General features: G+C 31.9%; 3 protein-coding genes across 5 annotated transcripts; 2 read left to right on the forward strand and 1 right to left on the reverse strand.

Annotated features, from left to right (window-relative positions):
* The first annotated feature begins 3,356 nt into the window (after positions 1–3,356).
* LOC108338691 (abscisic acid 8'-hydroxylase CYP707A1) lies at positions 3,357–9,529 on the forward strand. 3 transcript variants are annotated; one of them, XM_017575733.2, is made up of 9 exons: positions 3,357–3,856; positions 4,065–4,386; positions 4,623–4,772; positions 5,011–5,259; positions 5,379–5,462; positions 5,780–5,858; positions 6,045–6,151; positions 6,306–6,424; positions 9,267–9,529. In XM_017575733.2, exons 1-9 carry the CDS (start codon positions 3,654–3,656, stop codon positions 9,307–9,309), a joined length of 1,356 nt encoding a protein of 451 aa, XP_017431222.1. In that variant the 5' UTR covers positions 3,357–3,653; the 3' UTR covers positions 9,310–9,529. The 3 variants fall into 3 exon arrangements, with proteins under 3 accessions (XP_017431222.1, XP_052736831.1, XP_017431220.1); XM_052880871.1 differs by lacking the exon at positions 9,267–9,529 and adding an exon at positions 7,800–8,349 and having other exon boundaries at positions 3,358–3,856; XM_017575731.2 differs by lacking the exon at positions 9,267–9,529 and adding an exon at positions 8,356–8,673 and having other exon boundaries at positions 3,373–3,856.
* A 2,031-nt stretch (positions 9,530–11,560) lies between these two features.
* LOC108337025 (uncharacterized) lies at positions 11,561–12,079 on the reverse strand. Its single transcript, XM_017573462.1, has one exon. The coding sequence runs from the start codon at positions 12,077–12,079 to the stop codon at positions 11,561–11,563; it is 519 nt and encodes a 172-aa protein (XP_017428951.1).
* A 1,930-nt stretch (positions 12,080–14,009) lies between these two features.
* LOC108337450 (sterol carrier protein 2) lies at positions 14,010–16,026 on the forward strand. Its single transcript, XM_017573982.2, has 4 exons — positions 14,010–14,266; positions 14,357–14,417; positions 15,528–15,630; positions 15,733–16,026. The coding sequence occupies exons 1-4, from the start codon at positions 14,138–14,140 to the stop codon at positions 15,812–15,814; spliced, it is 375 nt and encodes a 124-aa protein (XP_017429471.1). The 5' UTR covers positions 14,010–14,137; the 3' UTR covers positions 15,815–16,026.
* Positions 16,027–16,718: the final 692 nt, after the last annotated feature.

Below are 16,718 nucleotides of genomic sequence, written 5' to 3' on the forward strand. Positions count from 1 at the left end.
AAAAGTGTTAAGATAGAACATTTATAAAAAAGATTAATAGAGGAAAATATTTTGAACATAAAGACGATTAAAAGAAAAAGATTAATATTTTTTTTAATAATAAGAAATAGTAAGATGATGTGGAGTTTGTCAGGTAGAGTAGTGGAAAAATGCTTTATTTTAGTTGAAAGCAGAGATGGTGATAAAGGACCCTATCCAGAAGAGCACAAAGATCAACACGTTGCGGTGGTGGGCTTCACTTCCAACAACCATGATTGATCAAGTACACATAACACTATAATAATGTTTCCTCTCATTGGGTGTAAAGTTTTGTCTGTTACAAACTAGTAGTAATGCTAAATTTTCCAAAACCATTATTATATTCTAAATCTTTTTTTTTCCTATTTTAATTAATTTTATGTGCTTTAATTCATTTTACGTATATTATACTTATATTTATTAAGAGATAATACAAAAAATAATTACAATCTTCCCTACAAAATTATGTAATATATTTAAATACAAAAGATTGATTTTCGTATTTAATGTGGGTGATTATTCCATTAAAAAAATTAAATTAAACTTTGACCCACGATATAAAATGGTCATTCAACAAAACAAATGAAAAAACAATTTATCATTAGTCAAAATTAGGTGGTAATTATAAATGAATTCTATAGGTTAGTAAAAATCATTAATAAAAATTACGATTTTGTCTTTTTTATTTTCAGTTTTGTCTTTTTTCTTCTTTTCATCTTTTTTTTTCTTTATCTTTCATTATTGTTGTCGTTGTTGTATCCATTATACCTGTTGTTGTTAAGTTCATCATCGTTGTTGTTATCAAGTCTCTATCGTCATTTTTGTCGAGAATGTCATCATCACTATTATGGAGTTCGTCATTACCATCATTTTTTACTATTTTTGGATCTTCTTTCTCTTTTTCATCTTCCTCCTCGTGTATCTCTTTGTCTTTCTTTGGTCTTCATCCTCTCTTCTTCTTTTTCTTCTTTTCTAATTATTGTAGCCACCACCTTCACCTATGTTGTTGGTACTGTCTCCTCTCTTCCTCTTCCTCTTCCTTCTTCTCTTATTCTTTTTCTCATCTAACTCTAATTAGTTTATAATACATATTTCATTAAATTTAATAAAAATATTGACATTTATTTTAACTGTGAATTTACCAGTAAAATTTTTGACATATTTTATAAAAATAAAATTATCAAAAAATTTACCAACAAAATTTCCAAAAAGTGGATTATCAACCTATTTATCAATAAATTTTAAAAAAAATTGAATTACCAACAAATTTATCGATAGATTTAAAAAAATCATTATCGATGAATTTATTAACAAATTTGAAAAATTTCATTACTAACGAATTTAGTAATGGATTTTAAAATATGAATGAAGTACAAAACAAAATATTTGGTGTCATTTTAACGACACAATTTACTGAAAAAAAATATTTATTAATAATGAAAATTAAAAATTATCACCTAATTTTATCAATAAATTTATTTTAACAAATTCTTTTTGTTGATAATAAAAATTATAATTTACTGATAGATATTATTAATGTATTCATTACTAAACTTTTTTTTATTGATAACTAAAATTTAAAAATCTAAAAATGAAATCTGTCAATAAAATCTATCAAAACAAATTCTATTTTATAATATTATCGATCAAATCTCTATCTATCTTCCGTTTATATTTGGCAATAGAAAAAAATATTTATTATTTTAATATTGAATCATTGTATCTATTGTAACTTTTAATTATAAAAAGAATTATAAATTAATATTTAGAATAATATGGAAGCGGATTCAGGTATATTGAGACCTAATAAGATGAATGAGATACAAATCTCAATAATATTAACAAGAGTGTTCACAATAAAATCAATAACTAAAATTTATGAATTTGAATTTCTTTTCATGATGAAGTAATTTGGTTCGACTTTTTGTTTAACACTTTAAAAATCAAACTAAAATTAATTATTTAAATATTATTTATTCATATACATGATTGTAGGAGAAGAAAACCTAGAGTGCCTAACAAAATTAGTGCCTTAAAAAATCTAAGACAAAGGAATAACATAATATATTTAAATATATGGATGACGTATAAGAAGAATTGTCCTAATAAAAATATCATATTATTATTATTATTATGAAGATTTGAATTTGTTTTATAAGAATAAATATTTTTAAACTGAGGTTTGTTGAGTCACATTGTTTAAAATGCATTTGAGATATTGGCCATTATAGAAACTCTAGTTTCATCTCATTAAAAAGCATTTTGGAGGATAAAAGAAAGAAGAAATATTTAAACTATGCTTGATGTTGATTCTTTAGTGATGTAAGACTTGAATGTGATAGGAACATATAAGTCCTTAGTTGAGGTTTAAAGGAAATGACTCATTATCCCAATGAAGGGTTTAAGTGATCGAATGTTCCATTATCGGTTCTAAGGTGAGTGTTCATGTTCTGATCCCAAGTCTGTCATTAACAAATCTATCAAGTGACATCGTTGGAGTCAATCACTATGCATTTAAAATATTGTCAGTTTTGGAGTATATGCTCTATCCTTAAAAAATGTATGGAAGATTGAAAAAGTATTTAAATTGTATTTGACCTTCACCCCTAAGTGATGTGGGACTATTAAGTATGATAAGAACAACAATATATCATAAAAATTAATTAAGTTTGGTTTAATTTTTTTTAAGGTTGAAAGTAAAGAAATCAAACTACGTGTTTTTATATTTGGCTGAAATAATATTTCAACAAATATTCAAAAAATGGATACTAACAAGTTTGACGTGAAGAAGAGTGTTTTAATATTTTTGTTTATGTAGGATTTTAATTGATAAAAAAAGAAAAAAGAGATGAAAAATAGAGAGAAGTTTGAAATGAGAGGAGTGAGCGTGATTTGAGTGAAGAAGAAAGTGGGTCCGAGAAGGATCATAGGTGGGGACAGTGAGGGTGATAGAAGTAGAAGGCAGTGAAGTGGAGCCTCGGAGATCTTAAGAATTCCATATCTGGTTCCTTAGCTGGATGCCACTCCCCCTGGCTCACCACCAACCAAGACTCCACTCCCTCTTTTTCATCTTCTCACTATCTTCAAACAACAACATAAAAAACATTCAACTTTTTATGCCATTTTCCTATATTACAAATTCTATCTTGTCATATCAACTCTCTTTCTTTCCAGTTTTTAAATCTTCATCCTAATCAAACCTTCACATTCTCACCTAAACAATCATTCAACTTAAAACATACCTATTTCTTCATTACTCTTCTCATTAAATTATTAGATTCTACAAGTTGATATAACAGAAAGAGTATATACATGATCCACCTATGACTCACGAACCTGATACAAAATAATCTATTCATTTCCAACCTAATGATTTATGTTAACATTAGAGGTTTCATACACATTTGTCTCACTTCTAGCTTGATAAAGTTAACTCCTTACTTTGTCGGTCCCACATGAACACGAAGGATGAGAATGTGCTGTTATTGTTCTATATAAGGTTGCTTCTCCCCCCCCTTATGACTCCATATTAGCAGAGCTCAAATTATTCTGCAATTCTTATTTCTTTTTCCCTTTTTTATATGAAAAGCCTAACATTTTGACTTTCCAAAGAAGAGAGTCCAGTAACACCCTCAATGGATGCAATTTTCGCTTACATCATTGTCATTTTGCTTACCTTATTTTCATTCATCTTCTTACCAAAACTAAACAGAAGAAAACCTCAGAACCAAACAACCGCAAAGCTCCCTCCAGGTTCAATGGGATGGCCGTACATAGGAGAAACCCTCCAACTCTACTCCCAAGACCCAAATGTCTACTTTTCCACCAAACACAAAAGGTCTCTTCTCACTCTCATACTTCCACTTCATACATGCATATAATATATTATATTATATCACACTACATAAACGTGTTCGTTTTTCAACTCAGATGTGATTTTTCATGTTTTGAATATAACTTTAAGGAGTTAATATAGTTATATTTGTTCACATTTTAATGCACACGACAGAAGTTGTGAATGTAATTGCCAACATGTTTGATTTTAGGTTTGGTGAAATATTTAAGACCAACATCCTGGGTTGTCCCTGTGTGATGCTGATCAGCCCTGAGGCTGCACGCTTTGTTCTAGTGACTCAAGCTCACTTGTTCAAACCAACTTACCCGAAAAGCAAAGAGCGTTTGATTGGTCCTTTTGCTTTGTTTTTCCATCAGGGAGACTACCACACTCGTCTGAGGAAGCTTGTTCAGAGGTCACTTTCTTTTGAAGCACTTCGCAACTTGGTGCCCCATATTGAAGCCTTAGTGTTATCTGGCATGAACTCTTGGGGTGATGGCCAAATCATTAACATGTTTAAGGAAATGAAAAGGGTAGCTTCACTTTTCCTGCAACATTATATATATGTACTGTTCTTTTTATATTATATTAAACTAGTTCCCTGACATTGAACGAATGATTGGATCGATTATTATATTATTATTCATATTCAAGCACTTGTGAGTCTCGCATTTTCTGCATTTTTTTATGTATACTTTTGCTGTAAGTGTGCCATGGTGTAATAAGGGTCAATAACTTAAGTGGTCCACCGTTGAATGCTTGCGTGCAGATTTCTTTTGAAGTTGGAATCCTCACAACTTTTGGCCATCTAGAGCCACGTTCGAGGGAGGAGCTAAAGAAGAATTACCGTATTGTGGATGCTGGTTACAATTCCTTCCCAACTTGCATTCCAGGAACACAGTACAAAAAAGCACTGCTGGTAAGTAATACTGATCGTCTTCAACAAATTCATGTCTTAATTACTGTGTTTAGTAGGTTTTAAAAGACATGTTGTTGAGACATGTTTTTTACTACAACTTCAAGGTTTTCTATAAGGATCACATCAGTTGCATTTGTTCAAAATTTCTCTCAGCATCAAGAATATTGTAATTGGTTTGAATGGAAGTATGAAAAGCTACTCACACACACAAACACACACGTGTATATATTCTTTGTAGGCTAGAAAGAGACTCGGGAAGATTATAAGTGAGATTATCTGTGAGAGGAAGGAGAAGAAGTTGGTCGAAAGGGATCTTTTGAGTTGTCTATTGAATTGGAAAGGTGAAGGAGGAGAAGTGTTATCTGATGACCAAATTGCAGATAACATTATTGGGGTGCTTTTTGCTGCTCAGGACACCACAGCTAGTGCCATGACATGGGTTGTAAAGTACCTGCATGATGAACCGAAACTTCTGGAGTCAGTAAAGGTATATAAAGAAAGGAAACTTTAACTTGAGCTTATCTTCTTTGTGAGAAAAAGGTTTGTAGTATTTGATGTTCATGTTAGTAATAATGAATATGGTTTGTGGTAATGTTGGCTTTGCAGGCAGAGCAGAAGGCTATTCAAAAGTCTAATGACGGTAATCCACTTAGTTGGGATCAGACTAGAAACATGAGAATTACTCACAAGGTAGGTTCAGTAAACTGTCTTTCAATTCAGAATTTTCGTTTTCTTTTCATTAACTAAATGATATCATTGATTTACATGAGCTGAAATAATCGTTTATCTTGATTTAAATAAACTAAAACAGTTTTCTTTCATAACTTAAAAGCAGCCAGCCATATATTTCACTTTTGGAAAAGTTCTTTCATCTTATATATCCATAATTGGTTCAACAAAACAAAAAGTAAACGTGTTATAAGTCCGTGGTGATTCCTGTTGTTTAAGTAAGTGTTGAGTGAGTTTGTTGCAAGTGACTAATAATGGGAAACTGTGACCTTGGTCAGGTTGTGTTAGAGAGTTTGAGAATGGCAAGCATTATTTCATTCCCTTTCAGAGAGGCAATAGCTGATGTGGAGTACAAGGGTAAGAAGAATATTTATCATATATGCAAGATTTCAAACTTTTTCATGGGGTCCAAAAATGCACCATGCAAAGTGACTAATATTATGAGCTCTTAAAACCACATTCTGCAAAGGCCTAAAGTGAAACCATATTTGTTTGAAAACTATGGTCTTATAAATAAATGACTGACATGAAATTTGACCACAGGATTCTTAATACCAAAAGGGTGGAAAGCCATGCCTCTATTCAGAAATATTCACCACAATCCTGAGTTTTTTCCAGAGCCTCAGAAATTCAACCCTTCAAGGTTTGAGGTATGATGGAATGAGAAAAGAAAGAAAAAAAGTAATGGTTTATGCATGGATAAGGCTAATTAATCAATCTTATATCACTGTGTACGGCAAAAGACATTTCATCATTTTGAAACAGGCAAGAACAACTGTTTATGTTTGTTGTTTGTTTGCATAGGTGGCACCAAAGCCCAATACTTTCATGCCATTTGGTAGTGGAGTGCATGCCTGCCCTGGCAATGAGCTTGCCAAGCTGGAGACACTGATTATGATCCATCATTTGGTCACCAAATTTAGGTACTGTTGTTTAATTAGTAGAGAAGAATATGCCAAAAACAGAGAAAAAGAGAAGAATGATCATACGGATTATTATTATTAACACCTAGGAGAGACAGCTTAAAAGCATCTATAGCAGTACATACTAACTGATGAAAAATAATGACTAAAAGGGCCCATATAAACTGACAGCCAAAATCAATTTCAGTATCACTTACACATACAAGTATGTTTTCTAAATTATATTATCACTAATTTTTAATTGGCTAACTGTTATTTCATTCTCTTGATTTCCAAAATTTGGCATATAAAATTATGCTTTTTTTTATAACACATTCAAAAGTTTTATGTTGGAGACCAATACTGATATATAAATTTTTGGGGAAACACTCTTATTGTTGATTTACTTTTTATACTGAGTTTCAAGTTATGAAGACATTTGTATTTACACATAAACATTACAATAAGAAAAAAAAAGCAAGTTTGTGCCCAAAGCTCCACGAAATAGATTTCTCTCTGCATTGAACGTTCAAACTATCATTTTCAAACATCACACGGAATTTTCATTTTATTTTCTAGAGACAAATAACGTTGAAAGTGGAGGGAGAAAACTTGAAATGAAGGAAAGTGCAATTTTAAAAATACAAAAAGATATAGATAATTTATATTGATTATAATTATAAATTTGTTACTTTTAGTTATAAACATATATAGCCAAGTCTTATACTTAAGCATTTACAATGATCTGCAAACAAGTCATGAAAATTTTGGTTGAATAGAGAATGTGTGGTTAGTTTTGTTTATTTATTTATTTCAATTTTTCATAAAAAGAGTTATTTCAAATACTTTATTCCTTGCATAATAAAAAAAGCGAAGATGCTACTATTATTAGAATAATAGCTGTTTCAAAATAATGGAAATATTAATATAAGGGCCTTGATAATTTTCCTAATTAATATGCAACTCTTGAGCCTACTTCAGTATTTAAAAGTTTAGGGATAATATACTAATAATTTTGCTAATATAATGAAAATCGATTATTACTTTCGAAATCTTAAAAATGTGATGAATATGAAAATATAAAGTCTGTGCATGATATGCATTCATATTAAGACGGTAAAGAGAATATATCTATTACTTTTAAAATAGTTATTATATATACTGTAACAAAAAAAAGCATAAATATTAGATTTTTAAAAAATTGAAGAATAAGAACGATGAGAGAATCTGAGTGTGCCGAAGTAGAAATATACCTTTTTCTTGAAGGCAAACATGGTGATATGACCCTACTGGAAAGAGCTCAAAAATGAACACGTTTCTCTGGTAGGGTTGAGTTACATGAGACCTGTTTGAAGAATTACAAGTATCATCGTAATAATGTTTCCTCACATGACAGAACTGGGCGTCATTGGGTGTAAAGTATGTCTGTCAGAAAAGAGTAATGCTGAATTATCTAAAACAACATCGGTACGATTTTATAAAAACTAAAAGGTACGATTTTATATATACTAATTATTTTGTATTTTAATTAATTCAGTTATTATGAAGAATGAAACGAGAGTAAAAAAAGTACCGATATAACAGGTTTACATGCATCAATATATTACAACAATGGACAAGGTTTTATACACATCAAACACACTGTTATTAATTACATGTTGCAATATTGAAGAACTAAAGAAAAGCGTGTGGTTTCTGTTTTTGGAAATGAATCAAGTGGTGAATAAAGCAGAAGCATAAGTGTTAATTTGGACATATACCCCAATAGGGTTGAATAGTTGAAAATGAATTCTACCAAGATTGAAAACAAAAGAAGATGAGTATGTTATGCATAAAAGCATGTATAAGTTGGAGAAAGTTAGAAAAGGTAGATCTTTTATGGAAAGGATTGTGACCATGGTAGTATAAATTTGATATGTGATTACCGAAAGGGTTCGTGTTTGTATGAACAGGTGGGAAGTGGTAGGATCCAAGGGTGGAATTCAGTATGGTCCATTCCCCTTGCCACTGAATGGACTCCCAGCTAGATGTTGGAGAGAATCTACCAGCTAGAGAAAAAGTAGAGCATGGGAAGAACAAGCAACCCACTTTTCGAAGTCACAAAAACCTTTTTTCTTTTCTTTTCTAGTTTGACTCTTTGATTTTTATTTTTCCATGGTGGGGCTCTTCAATTGTTACCCCTCTATCCTTAATCATTTTCCACCCCTCAAACAAACAAGAAAAAGAGGGTGCTGCTGTATTTCTCTCTTCAAGCATATCAGTTTCAATTATCTTTTTCTGTCAAAACACTTTTTATATGTTTCTGTTGTTACATATAAGTTATGTATCAAAATTGGGAGCAATAATGCAACAAATTAAGGAAGAAAAAAATTGTATCCAACAACTCATGTACATAAGACGTGTGTGTTTTTATCACATGACAAGAAATCGACATGGAACATAATCTGGCTTTGGCCCTATAATCAACCTTCTGTCACGTTCATCATGAATGTAGCAGATAGATGCTGCAAGAATGCCACGTATAGGTGGAGTGGTTGGTGGTTGCAGATTATTCAAAGATGTCATTTTAAAAGGGTCATTTCAGAGTTAATATAAAGAACCTACCACATTAAATGAACTCTTGTTTTGTTATCTTTACATGATAAATGATTTCTTTATCATGAAAAAGTATGTTAGATCGATCACTAATCTAATCACTTCTATTTCTTGAAATCAATGAATGGTAATACAGAGATATATACCTTTTGAAGACTTGATATAATATGGTTTTGTGAATGAAGTTATTAAAGTAAATAATAAAAGGATGGTGTGTTGATATTTTGTTTTGTTTTCACCTAACATGTGCAACACATAGTTATTGCAGTACTTGTGCTGGTGAAGGAGCTTGGCAGGACTTAGCTACATGAGATTGTTGGCAGCCTTATGAAGGCTTCTCCTTGTACTGTCTCTTCTGGCAATGTTTTGATATTTTGTTAATGGGGACCAGTGTTCTAACATTGTTATGAGACTTATAAGGACCACTCTCCCAAATAATATGGGGTGGACCTCAACCTGCCCTTGTCATTGATTTGATTCCCCCATTGTTTATATTACTTGTTTTCTTTGAGCCAGGTTTTGGTGCTCTCAATATGAAATATTGTCTCCTCCTCTTTTTCATATTCTTTTCTTCTTTCTTTCTTTATGGTTCTAAATTACAGAAACTGATATTGCATTCAAAAATGCTGAATGAGAGGTCGGCAATGACACCACTGTCAATCTTATCCTCTGCATTGTTTTTATACATTTTTCTAAGTTATTTTATACATTTCGGTAAGTTATTGTGTTAACTTTAAAGTATTATACTCCATAGTTCTAAAGTGCATTTATGATAGTCTGGTTTCTGACAAACAATTCACCTACACACCTAGATCAGATGAGGAAAGGGAGATAAAGTTCACAACATTTCATAAAGAAAACAAAACTATCAATTATTAAGAGAAGTAGAACATTCTATATATATAATAGTTGTAAAAAAACTCAACAAAAAAAATTTGAAAGCATACACACAACATAAGGGTATAAAGGAAATTGAAATGAATTAGGATGATACCTAAAAGTAGAAGAATAGATGGAATAAAGGAGAAAAAAAATTAATGATGTTCATTACAAGTACTGAAATCAGATCAATTTCATTATGATTGTCCACCCTGCAAAGTCATGAAAATATAAATAAATAAATAAATTGGAATTAACTACTTACTTAACATTAGACTTGTCAATTGGTTTGGTTTCTATCTTGGAATTAAAAAAATTTACCTGATCGTCTTATTAAAATAGTATACGAATTCTTTTTTAATAAAAAATATTTTTGAATAATAAAAAAGATATAATTAATTTTGAATTTTTTAATATATACAAATATATTTATCAGGCTAACTAGACTTTATAAGAAGTTACTTTATAAGAAGTTTCAATAAATTTAGTTGTTTGCTTATATAAAAAAATTACACAACAAAAAATTTAAATTTTTAATTGACTAAACATATTTAATTTTTTTTAACTAACTAAACATATATTTAAAGCATATAAATTACACTACAATTACTACCTACGTTATATACTTAGCATATATTTGACATGATATATATAACTAAACATATATTTAGCATGATAAACTATGCATGTTCCTAAGAACAATCAAAATAACTATACCTTTTATTTTAAATTATACTACAATTACTATACACGTAAAAGATGCAAAGATGTGAATGAGATTCTTTGACTCTTTGACCACACATGGGAGGGGTGCCTGATGAATTTAAAAAGCCATCATGTTATGGTTGGGAGGTATGTGTTGCATTTAATATAACTTTCAAACGTGCACTTGTGTAAGAGTGTTGTCGTCCTGATGCTAGAGGAGAAGGAGTTGTGTTGACTTCTCAAGGTGCAATTGGTAGAAGAGAAAGTGCAGTGTTCTCAGTCCACACACAAGGTTCTTCAGGTGAGAAAACTTTTCAAAATCAATTTTTCCCCATTTAGAAGTTCATGTAAACATTATGGGTGTTGATGGAATCATTATAGGGTTGTATGAATCAAATTCCAAACCCTTGGAATCCATTATGTGTTTGGCTTGATCAATTATATGCCAAGGAAGATGATGAAATTGATTATAATGCATGTGGTTCTAGTTATGAAATAAAATGGTGTTATAAATGCAAGTGGAATCAATTTTTGATAAATATTTGAATTAAATATGTTTTTAGTTTCTAAACTATTAAACGAATTTGTTTTTAGTTTCTCTTTTAAACTAAGCTACATTTTGATCATTCTCCTTAAGGAAACCATAATTTTTCGTCCTCCAAAATTAACGGCGTTAAAAATAAGTTGAGGTGGCTAACAATGGTATGACAGGTCGTTTTTTTTTTCTAACACCATAGCCACCTCCGGCGCCACCTCGAACATCTCCGGCGCCACCATCAACCTTGAAATCCCCATGTGCAACTACTCTCCACCACGCTCACCTCCATAGCTAACGTAAAACCTCCATCTCCACTGCTCAGAAAATCCCCAAATCGCGTATCAGTTCATCTCCTCCCACCATCATAGAGACCCAAATCAGAAAACTAAAACCACCCAAACCTTCATCACGGCAACGCCCCCCACCCACCCACCGCCTCATCAGCCCAACATCGCTTCCACCCGCTGCCGCTTCCTCAAATTTCTCGTCGTGTCTCTCACCGCAACACCTTCCAAAAATACCACCACAGCCACTGCCCTCAACACCCTACCCCTAAGCCCCCACAACTTCGCGTCTCCCCAATCCCTCTCCGATTGGCTCAAACCCCGCCTCTCCTCCGAGTCCTTCGCCTCGTTGAGCGTCAAGCCCGACACCAAAAACGTGCACAACCTCTGGCTCAAACTCTCCCAGGGAGAAACCTCCCTCACCGATTCCAGTCCTCCTATTCGGACAGTCCACATCGTCCTCGTGTGTGTCACCGCCAAACACGGCAAGGTCCTCGTCGAGTCGCACCAGGAGTTGTCCGATGGCAACATCCGGAAGCGCCACAGGCCCTTATCGAAGAAGATGAAGCCCAACGAGGACCCCGAGTCCGCCGCCGTCAGAGGCATTTTTGAAGAGCTTGGCTCTGCGATTGTTGGTGCAGGACCCAATCCCGAAATGGTTGACATTGTCACCATCGATCCCAATTCGTACGAGATGCGGGTCGAGGAGCGCGATTCAGGTTCGTATCCGGGTTTGCCCAATTGGGTGTTTTGTTGTTTCCTTCTTGAATGCCAATTACTTCATTTTGTTCAAATGAATTCAGAAATAGGAGTGGTAATCAGATAATGGATTGAATGAGTTGTTATTAAGTTATAGCTAATGAATTCAGCTTGTGTTGGTATTTGTGATGCAGAAGGGAGGGGAGGGTCGTCGGTGGCTGAGGAGGCGGTGGGAACATCCATGGTGGGGGAATGGAGTTGGGTTGGTGGAACGGGAGAAAATCTGGAAAGATTGATGTCAGAAAAAAAAATGATGTGGTACTCCACCGTCAACTAGCTCAACAATTTTTTAAAGTTGTTAGTTTTGGAGGACGAAAAATTATGGTTTCCTTAAGGAGAAGGATCAAAATGTAGCTTAGTTTGAAAAGGAACTAAAAACAAATTCGCTTGATAGTTTAGGGACTAAAAACATATTTAACCCTAAATATTTTTCTATAATTAAAATTATTTTTACAAATAAAATTTAAATAAATTAATAAATTAACATATAAATAAAAGAGTACTAAAATATCAATAGTTAATAGTGAAAAAATAATATAGTATGAAAAATTTATGATAATTATTTTCTCATAAATAAAATTATTTTTACAAATATAATTTAAATGAATAAATTAGTTAATTAAAACAAAAATGAAATATCAATAACTAATAAAAAAAATGCACAATTAAAAACATTAAAATCACTTTTGGTAATAATCATTTTAAATTATTGACGGATTTAAGTAAGGATGGCAAAAATATCAATGTTCGCAGGTATTCACATATGAAATTTGTAAGTAATATTTGCGGATATTTATTATCCATAAGTAGTAGGTAGCGAATATTTTAATACCCATTTATATATCTCTTTGAGGTGGACCTGAGTTATGATAGCCTCATTGGATTGAGATATAGTCATTACTTTGATATAAAAACATTGTCTAAATTGGACATTGTTAATGTTGATGACATTTGACAATATGAAAGAGTTGAGAGTGAGAATGATGATGATGAGATGAAGACACTCCAAATATTGGAAAAGTTGTTGCTAACATTGGACCACAACCCTAATGAAATAAATGGGTGTGCAATTAGATGAAGTTCTGGCTTAATATGATAGATTTACACAAATGATGTGCAAAATTGATAACATCCAGGATAGCCTTTACAACTAGACATTGATTTTACGACAAAGATTCGACAACATTTACATTATATTACAAGATTTAGAAAATTGAATTAATGCACTTATTAAATTTATTGGATTTATATTAACGAATTGTACCGTGTGTTCAAAAATTATTTCAATTTATAAATGGACAATTTTTATTTTGCCATGTCAAATTTAATATATTTTTTATTAAAAATAATTTAAATAATAATATACAAATTAAAATAAGAAAATATATTTGAAATTTATTCCTACAAATCTTTAATAAATTTTTTCTTTTATTTTTACCGTTATTTTTTTTATCATTAACGATTTCAATTTTATTTTAATATAATTTCTACTATTTAAATTTATATTTATATTAAATTTCTAAGAAAAAATAAATTAAAAATAATCTATTTTTATCAATTAAAATATGTTTTTAATCTATTACAATATATAATAATATTTATTAACATAAAGCATTTTTATAATAACATTTTAGTTTAAATTAAAAAATTATAATATATAAAAAAGGAATATATAATAAAAGCAGAGTATGGATCTATCTGATCCACATTGAAATCCGTGAGCTAAATGGGCCTAATCCTGAACCCATTCTTATCCTTTTCTCACAACAGAGTCCAAAACTGTTCAACGCTCTTCCATCTAATCATTTCAATACGTAACACCGTAACGTAACGAAACAGGGAGAGGAGTATAAATACAGAAGTTACGGGAAAGCTGAAATCAGATGGTGCTGGTCCCACTCCTCCAACCAACACACCCGAACTTAAACCAAACTCGAACTGGTAGGTTTCGTGTGATTGTTGCGTCGCGAAGCCATGGCGGATTCTTCGAACCTGAAATCCGACGCGATTATGGAGCAGATGAAGCAGCACTTCGCCACTGACGCTGGCAAAAAGCTCACGGAAAAAATTGGACTAGTTTATCAATTTCACATTGCTCCGAAGGTAACCTTCCTTCTCCCTTCTTCTCACTCTTCGTTTAACCTAATTGTTGTGAATTACATTACCGTCTCATTGAATGGCTTGGATTTGTAGAAACTTGGATTTGATGAGGTCGTCTACACCGTTGATCTCAAGAAAGGAGAGGTCACCAAAGGTTAGCATGTTTCCTTTCTTTCGTTTTCACTTTTCAATTGTTTTTGTTTATACTTAGGTTTTCGATATGAATTGCAATCGGAGACGAGCACGTGTTTCGTGAATCATGATGATGAACCTTTGGATTCACTCTCCGACCCGAAGTAAAATGTTGCTGCTATGCATGCAATGTATTGTGATCTCAATGATAAACAATATACAGTATTCACCGTACTGATTATGGTGAGACGAGGTGCTTAACAAATTATAAAAAGTTGAGAAATATAAGAAGAAAATGAAAAGAGATTCTCCAGAAGTTAAATTAAATTTTACACAAACTAAGAGAAAACTTCTACAAATTAATTTATGCAGAAACTCATTTTAATTTAAGTAGAAACTAATTTCGGTTTGTCTTTTTATTTTTCTATTTGAAATTCTTCGAGAAACTCGTTCAAACGCACTGTTTCACCTTTACACTATGGCACTGTGTGTTACAGAGGTAGATCAGGATTGTAGAATTTTCCTCCCATCTTTTGTGATGAGTATCAAGGCTTGAAGCCATATCTTGTGATAAGTAGCAAGAGCAGACAGAACTTAATATACTATCTTAACTTGTGAGCGTTAAACTTTTGTTTGAGTAAATAGTCTATTCCAGTGTAAATTTTATAGACGAATTGTTATATACAATTTGTTGTGTTAACTACCTTAAAAGTCACACCTATCATTGATTAGTAAATTGACTGTGTAGTTTCATCGTTATAGAGTTTAATTGGTAAACTGTCATTGTGAATTTTTTGAAATGAATTTATTATGCGAATTATGGAAACAGTACTTAAATTTTAATTAGGTATAGAATTGAAAATATTTTAAACACTACGTTTAAATTGTCTAAAGGTAACTAAATAGCTTTTCTACCCTGGCCTTTTCAATGTACGCTAAACTGATTTCAATCTTTTTATTAAGGTTGGTTTTCTTGACACCAGAGATTAATCAATAATTTCTACAATTTTTCTGGAAATCAGATGGTTTTTAGAACTGTAGTTCGACAATTCTACTTGATTTGACTAAATTTTATTGCGTTCTCTGACAATAATATACTGTATGAGTATTTATTGGGTTTGTGTGTATTCAGGGCTATACGAAGGAGGAAAACCCGATGCATCCTTTTCATTTAAGGACGAGGACTTTGTTAAGATTGCCTTGGGAAAGATGAATCCGCAGATTGCTTTCATGAGGTTCAACTTTTCAATGGATATTTTCCTTCCAATTTACTTTTCGTTGTTTTTTCTTCTTTGTTGATGCATTCATGTGCTTGATGTGGTGGTGAATGAATGTAGGGGTGCGATGAAGATTAAGGGGAGTTTGAGTGCTGCTCAGAAATTTACTCCGGATATCTTCCCAAAGCCTTCCAAGCTGTGAGCTGAGATGCTTTCAACTACTTAAGATTGCAAGAATTATCGTTTGATGCACTCAACCAAAATAGATAGCATCAACATTTCAGGAATATAATTATATATCTTTAGGTAATACATGATTTTAATTTAGCGCTGTCCTGCAAATCTGTCATATCTTTATTGCATTGTAATGGGATGTTTTATGTATGAAAATAGTATATCATACATTGTTTACAACCACTTTTCTATTTTTTATTTATAAATTCTCGGACCAATACATGGTTTTCTGACTATTTGTTGGATTTTTCAGCATGTGTCTACACCCTGCATAAGCGATCACTATCTTTGCTAATGCTATTTTTATCAACCAAAATTGCTAATGTTTTCTTTATCAATCTTTATATTATTTCAGTAGCATATATCACTGTTAAGTTTTCTTCAAATGACATTCCAGTGTCAACATCTACACAGTTGTTATTGTAATCTATTGTGACCTAGGTTGTGCTGAAAAATACTAACTAGTATTATTCTCAGTCATTTTCCTGTTGGGAGTGAAACCATTAGAACCTTTATAGAAATATGATTTTATTGTTTAAGGAGTGAGGGTTCATATATTCATGGTTCATTTTAATTCAGATATATTATATCTCTTACGGTTTATCTTTATATACTAAGAAAATCTCCATCTCCTTATGTCGCACATCATACACCCTATCGATATTAATAAGGGTGTCACTGCTTATCAGGCAATAAGAGTTTCAAATCTATTTTGTACACATTTTTGGGGCTGAGGGGCTCGAAATTTGCTATGTTGTCGTCACAGCGAAAAGCTTTAACTGGGTTGGGTGTTGTGAAACTTGTCCTTCTCATCCTATAGTTAAATTGATTTTATTGTCAATTTGATCATTATCTTGTACTGTTCCTTTCTT

The sequence above is a fragment of the Vigna angularis genome, chromosome 7, assembly GCF_016808095.1.
Source record: "Vigna angularis cultivar LongXiaoDou No.4 chromosome 7, ASM1680809v1, whole genome shotgun sequence".
NCBI lineage: Eukaryota > Viridiplantae > Streptophyta > Magnoliopsida > Fabales > Fabaceae > Vigna > Vigna angularis.